We start from the raw sequence: 6917 nt of genomic DNA on the forward strand, positions 1-6917 counted from the left end.
AGACTGATTTTTCAAAGGTTTTATGGCCTGATGAAAGAGAATGACTCTTGATGGGCCAGAGGCTGGATCATTAAAGGGCAGAGAGCTCCACTCCGATGGCCTGCTATCATCAAAGAGGAATTTGTGGGACCTTTTTGGGTTGAGGATGGAGTGAAGCTCAACTCACAGACCTACTGCCAGTTTCTGGAAGACAAGTTCTTCAAGCAGTGGTACAGGAAGAAAGTTGGTATCGTTCAAGAAAAATATGATTTTCATGCTCCATCACATGCATCCAACTACTCCACAGCGTGGCTGGCCAGTAAAGATCTAAAAGATGAAAAAATAATGATCTGGTCCCCTTGTTCACCTGATCTGAACCCAATAGAGAACCTGTGGTCCCTCATATAAAATGTGAGATCTACAGAGAGGGAATACAGTACACCTCTCGGAACAGTGTCTGGGAGGCTGTGGTGGCTGCTGCATGGAATGTTCATCGTAAACCGATCAGGCAACTGACAGAATCTATGGATGGTAGGCTGTTGAGTGTCATCATAAAGAAAGGTGGCTATATTGGTCACTAAATTTTTTTGGGTTTTGTTTTTGCATGTCAAAAATGTTTTTTATTTCTAAATTTTGTGCAGTTATATTGGTTTACCTGGTGAAAATAAACAAGTGAGATTGAAATATATTTGTTTTTTATTAAGTTGTCTAATAATTCTGCACAATAATAGTTACCTGCACAAACAGATATCCTCCTAAGATAGCCAAATCTAAAAAAAACCAATTCAACTTCCAAAAATATTAAGCTTTGATATTTGAGTCTTTTGGGCTGATTGAGAACATAGCTGTTGATCAATAATAAAAAAAATCCTCTAAAATACAACTTGCCTAATAATTCTGCACACAGTGTAGCTTTTATAATGGGTATTTATGACATACTTGCATAAACCAAAGGCATAAGAGAGGATGTGAATAATGGGAAGGGATACATTTTAGAACTCTGTTGTCCTTATAAATCCAAAGGAAGGTAAAAATAAAAAAAATATATAAATTTATATAATATGCCAGTCTGCTCTGAAAAGCAGAACATTCATTTGCAATCTCAAGTGGTGATCATATTGGATCAACATTAAAACAAAAAGGCCAACCTCGATGCAATGGTGTATTAGCTGTAAGAAATCGTCAAGGCATTTTTGAAGCCATCCATTTCCTCAGTTAGATTGAGCTTTCTAAAACTTCTTGATAGGACCTATAGATACAGAGGTTTCTATTTATGTTGATTTTCCTTCTTGTCTCGTATTCTGTTCATTGTGATGTGTCTGCTCTTCATGGAATATTGTGTAGTGTTTTCTTTTTTCTTTAATGTGGCCCTTTTTTACTCACTTGTGGTTGTATCTTTAAGCTTGGAAGCCAAAGAAAAAAATATTCCTTGGTATGAAAACCAAATGAGACCTGAAGCAAAGGACCTTTGTAAAAGTTCAGCAATTTTAGTGCCAAGTGTCCCCAGAGAAGAAAAGCAAGATTCTGGAGAAGTAAATGAAGAATCAAAATCCAGAGATATTCAGTTTCGAAGTAGCATGCAGCAGATGAATTGTGACCATGTTTCTTCTTGCCATGAGAATGGAACAGAAATAGACAGTTCTTCTATCTATCATAAGAACAATGTGAATGATGAGGCTTCTGGGCAGGAGTCCTGCATTGTGGCACAGGGTGATGATCCCGGGGAAAACTTGATGGAACTCAGGGTAAAATCCAATGCTGAAGAAAGGTACACAAAACTGGTAATGGAAATTACTGCAAAAGACAAGAGTCTGCTTGATGTTCTCAAACCTCTTCCTGTAAGGGAATCTGCAATCAACCTCATGAAGAGCCTCTTCCATGTAGATATTTCAGCAAGAGAGAGATCCAGAAACAAAGAATTGAAGAACAGGTAAGAATTATAAATTTCAGCCTACATAACATATTGCATAAGGTCAGAGTTTTCAGACCCTACATAAAACATGCTGTAGGTGCACTAAACGACGTACCAGCAATTCCGACCACGATATGACCCGGTCAGGATCGCTGGTGCGTCGCTGGTGAGCTGTCAATAAGGCAGATCTCACCAGCAACCAGTGACCAGCCACCAGCCCGCAGCGACTCGTGGAAACGATGCTGCGCTTGGTAACCAAGGTAAATATCGGGTAACTAAGCAAAATGCTTTGCTTGGTTACCCGATATTTACCCTGGTTACCAGCGCACACCGCTTAGCGCTGGCTCCCTGCACTCGTAGCCAAGGTACACATCGGGTTACTAAGCAAAGTGCTTTGCTTAGTTACCCGATGTTTACTCTGGCTATATGTGCAGGGAGCCAGCACAGGCAGCCTGAGAGCGGTGTACGCTAGTAACCAAGGTAAATATCGGGTAACCAAGCAAAGCGCTTCGCTTAGTTACCAGATGTGTTCCTTGGTTACCAACGTCCGAAGCTTCCAGATGCCGGCTCCCTGCACATTCAGACCGTTGCTCTCTCACGGTCAAACACAGCGATGTGTGCTTCACAGCGGGAAAACAACGACTAAAAAATGAACAAGCACCTGTGTGTAACGATCAGCGATTTTACAGCAGGGGCCGGTCGCTGCTTAGTGTCACACACAGCGAGATCGCTAATGAGGTCACTGGTGCGTCACAAAAAACGTGACTCAGCAGCGATCTCGCTATGTGAGAAGTACCCCTTACAGCCATATAGTTCTATTAATGAGTGTTATAATCCCGCCCACACCACTGATTGTCAGCTTTCTACCTTTGTGCAGTGTCCATAGAAAGCAGTTGATTAGTGGTGTGTTGGGGGGGAGGGGGTTCTAGGGCTCAGCATTCAGAGGTTTGAGTCTGCAGCAGATAAAATGTTGATTTTTGCTCTATGTGCTACAGATCTACCAGTTCTCTGAATGATGTATAACCCTGCTCACACCACTAACAGCTTTCTGGCTATGCACAGTGTACACAGAGTTTTATATAAAGCTCATGAATATGTAGAACAATATGACAGCAGAATTATTAGTCCTCTAGTGATAATCTCCTGATTAAAACTGTGATTCTATCAAATACAAAGGTGTCAAATACCTGGTGACAAAGTGATAACTTATAGAAGATCTTACATCTGATCACTTGCAATTTTTGGGAATCTGGTGAAACATATTAGGTTTATTAGAATTATTATTTTTAACATTATTTTTTCTTGGAACTCTGAAGCGCCAACAAGGCTATAGTTACCTTCAGGAACCATTATGGCTGTTTTTTGTTTTCCCCGATTTATTTTACCCTGTCAATTCCTTTTTAAAATGCTGAGTCAAAGGGAACCTGTCACCAGGTTTTTCCCCTATAAGAGTGCTTTCACACTTGCGTTTTTTCCCTTCCGTCACAATCAGCCCTTTTGGAAAACAGCGGAATCCGTTTTAATCACTGAAACTTTATTTTGTCTCTCAGTGGCCGAACGTTCAGCTGAGCAGCCGGCATGTGAGAGCTCTCAGCTGAGCGCCCGGCAGCCGGCATGTGAGAGCTCTCAGCTGAGCGCCCGGCAGCCGGCATGTGAGAGCTCTCAGCTGAGCGCCCGGCAGCCGGCATGTGAGAGCGCTCAGCTGAGCGCCCGGCCGCCGGCATGTGAGAGCGCTCAGCTGAGCCCCCGGCCGCCGGCATGTGAGAGCGCTCAGCTGAGCGCCCGGCCGCCGGCATGTGATCGTTCACAATAGTCTGCTGCCGGTAAAAACTGTAAAGAAGAAAGAAAAAAAAAGCTTTCCTTGTTTTGTATGATCCGTTGTGCCATTATATGCAACACATCCGTTGCATCCGTCACACAACGCAATGCAACGGATGCCGTTCAATTCAAGTGTGAAACTAGTCTTAGCTGCAGCCACTACCAGTGAGCTCTTATATATAGCAATCTAGAATGCTGTATATAAGAGCTCAGGCCACACTGTAGAACGTAAATAACATCTTTATTATACTCACCTAGGGGGCGGTCTGGCCCAATGGGTGTCGCTGGTCTCTGTCCATCTTGTCTGATTGCCGTCCTCCTGCGCAGCCCCATGTGAAAGACTCGTTCTAAACCTCCATTGCGCTCCATGCACGTTCATCTGCCCGGCTGAGGGCAGAGCAAAGTACTGTAATGTACAGGTGCGAGAAAAGGTCAGCGATCACCCGCGCATGCGCACTAGAATACTTTGATCTGCCCTCAGCCGGGCAAATGAAAGTGCACGGGAGTACAATGAAGGCCTCTGTGTGGATGATGTGGGAAACGTCATGCACACTGGGCTGGGCAGGAGGACGGCGATCGCACAAGATGGAGGCAGCGCCGCACCGAGAGCAGTGATACACATAGGACCAGACCATGAGTATTATAAGTGTTTTTTACGTTATGCAGATCGGCCTGGGCTCTTATATACAGTATTCTGGAATGCTGTATATAAGGGCTCACTGATAGTGGCTGCAGCTAATAAGGGAAAAACCTGGTGACAGGTTTCCTTTTTAAAGGGGTTAAAGTCTGCAGTCACTCAACATCACTGCAGACTTGTGAATCCTCACAGCACTGACTTATAAATCCTCATGGTGGATTCTCCGTTGTCAGCACTGGGAGCAGGCGGTCATGTGATTTACATACTTCTGGCCACATTCCAACTAAACTTATTCATCCTCACTCAATTCACTTGTATTGAGTGAGACTGAACACGTCTAGGTGGCAGGAAACCGCATGTATGTAAATCACATGCTAGCAATCCAGTGCCGGACAGTTCCAGATGTCTGCAGCGGACAATCCTGACAGTGCGCATTGAATGCTATGACTATTCCCAAGTTTACAGTCTCATAGAGAGACTGCAGACTTGTACTCCAAAGCATTTTTTATTCCTCATTTATTATTTGGATTGTAAACCAGATCCTAAGTTTCATTCAAACTCAAAACATTTAATTTTACATCCCAGTTCAGACTCCTAAATGCATTAATTCCGCACACATAAACTAATCAGACCTCAGGCTCACAAAAAATTAAGAACGGAGACTAATCAAAGAAAATTCAGACTCAAATGTGCTCTGTTTCTTTGCAACTCATCACATCATCTAACCATGTGATCACTAAAGTCACCCACCGGTTGTGTCTAGACCACAGTACCGGGGTATAAGGGGAAAGGCGTCGGCATCAGAGTGGCTGGGATTGGTAAGGTGAGTATTGTTTTCTACTTTACACAATTCCTAGCTGTTGTAAACTCTTCTTTTCATGGCTAGACAACTACATTATGAGCAAGGTCATGGTGCCAGGTTGTTTTACATGGAAGCATTATTTGATGGCTTTCTCTGTCACTCAGTAATTATAAATGTCAGAAGAGAAGCACGCCCATGTTATAGTATGCAGCCAGTCATAAACGGGACTAGTAATTGAGACGTAAAGTCTGTGCACCCAATTATTAAGTGTGGTGGCGAAGAGCAAGCTTTTTATATGGATGATGGTTTATTAATTCTCTGCTTGTCATTTGAAAAAAATAAAGAATAAATAAAAAAAATATATATAGATAGATCAGAAATAAAAATATTTGTTTTACTCAAAATAGGATGAATAATGAAGTTGTATCAAAATCGCATTCAAAAACATTATTGCCTGAAAAGACCTATAACCAGAAACCAGAGGTAGAGGGCCTCGGTGACATCTCATCGCTGAAGGTTGGTAATGACCCATATTTATCGGGTATCCTAAAATCTGTAGGAAAAAAATATTTCAATGCCAGAATTGCTTATTTTTGTGTCTTTGCCCTTCCAAAATAGAAACTGAAAAAAGTGATCAAAAAGTCCTTGAATTTATACTAAAAAGCCTCATACAGCTCTGCTCGTGAAAAAATAATAAAATTATGGGTCAATTAACGGGATGGCTTCTTTGTTTTGGGTTTTTTTTGCAGGGTGTAAAACCTTAAAGAAAGTAAAAAAAAAAATCTAGAAATTTGGTAACACTGCGATTGCACGGACTTCTTTCGTTCATACCACACTGTGTGCTGTGAAAGCTAAACCATCAAAAACAATGGCAGAATTGCTGTATTTTTTTTGTTTTTGGTTTTTAGGTCATCTATTAACTCCTTCACATATTTACCTCATGTCATGTACCTGCTTTGCGTGTGAGCCCGTATCAAAGGCAGGTACATGACATGACGTAAATCTTTCCCTGCACATGGTCTTTCCCGCTGGTTGGTCGGAGATCCACCTGCAGCTGTTAATCAGTTAAATCCCGCTGTCAATCTCAAACAGTGGGTTTAGCACATGCCGGCAGGAGGGCTTGTCCTTTTCCATTCTCATCAGCGTAAAGGGGTTAAGAAAACTAAACCATGGAATTCAGAGTATGATGAAAAAAATCTTTGTTCTTAAGGGGTTATACACATGGCATATCTTACAATTACTGACCAGTTGATATAACAGCTGTCATAAAATTATTTGCGTTCAAAGATTCTTCTTACATTTTTCCTTACAGGTAGAGCTGATTTCTAGCATCAGTTCACAACTGGAACAACTTTGTGATGAAAAGGAACTTCTGCTTTCTGAGATTGGTGAAAATACAAGCCATGGCGCAGAAATCGAGGCCGTGGTGAAGGAAGTGTGTAAGCCCAATGAATATGAGCGCTACATGATGTTTATCGGAGACCTGGAGAAGGTAGTGAGCCTCCTGTTCTGCCTGTCAATGAGGCTGGCCCGAGTAGAGAATGCATTGAGCAAAAGTGATAAGAATACAGATGCCGAAGAAATGGTAAGTCGTCTTCTTCCACAAATATTAGCCAAGTATCTTGTTATGGAATATATAAACCTGAGAGTGTGTGTATGTATGTATATATGTGTGCATGTATGTCCACTAAAGGAATCCGCACCGTCGCATTTACAATCACGAAATTTTGCTTCATTACATAGGTTGAAAAAAAAGACCTAGGTCCATC

The 6917-nt window shown here is 42.0% G+C and overlaps 1 protein-coding gene across 1 annotated transcript in view; it reads left to right on the forward strand.

The window, feature by feature from the left end:
- The window catches only part of SHROOM1 (shroom family member 1), a 108239-nt gene that overhangs the window by 81920 nt on the left and 19402 nt on the right, over positions 1–6917 (forward strand). Inside the window, exons 5-7 of the mRNA XM_075342332.1 lie at positions 1382–1909; positions 5556–5664; positions 6461–6733. Of these exons, the coding sequence (XP_075198447.1) occupies positions 1382–1909; positions 5556–5664; positions 6461–6733 (910 nt within the window). The remainder of the gene's footprint in view (positions 1–1381; positions 1910–5555; positions 5665–6460; positions 6734–6917) is intronic.

The sequence above is a fragment of the Anomaloglossus baeobatrachus genome, chromosome 4 (genome assembly GCF_048569485.1).
Source record: "Anomaloglossus baeobatrachus isolate aAnoBae1 chromosome 4, aAnoBae1.hap1, whole genome shotgun sequence".
Lineage (NCBI taxonomy): Eukaryota > Metazoa > Chordata > Amphibia > Anura > Aromobatidae > Anomaloglossus > Anomaloglossus baeobatrachus.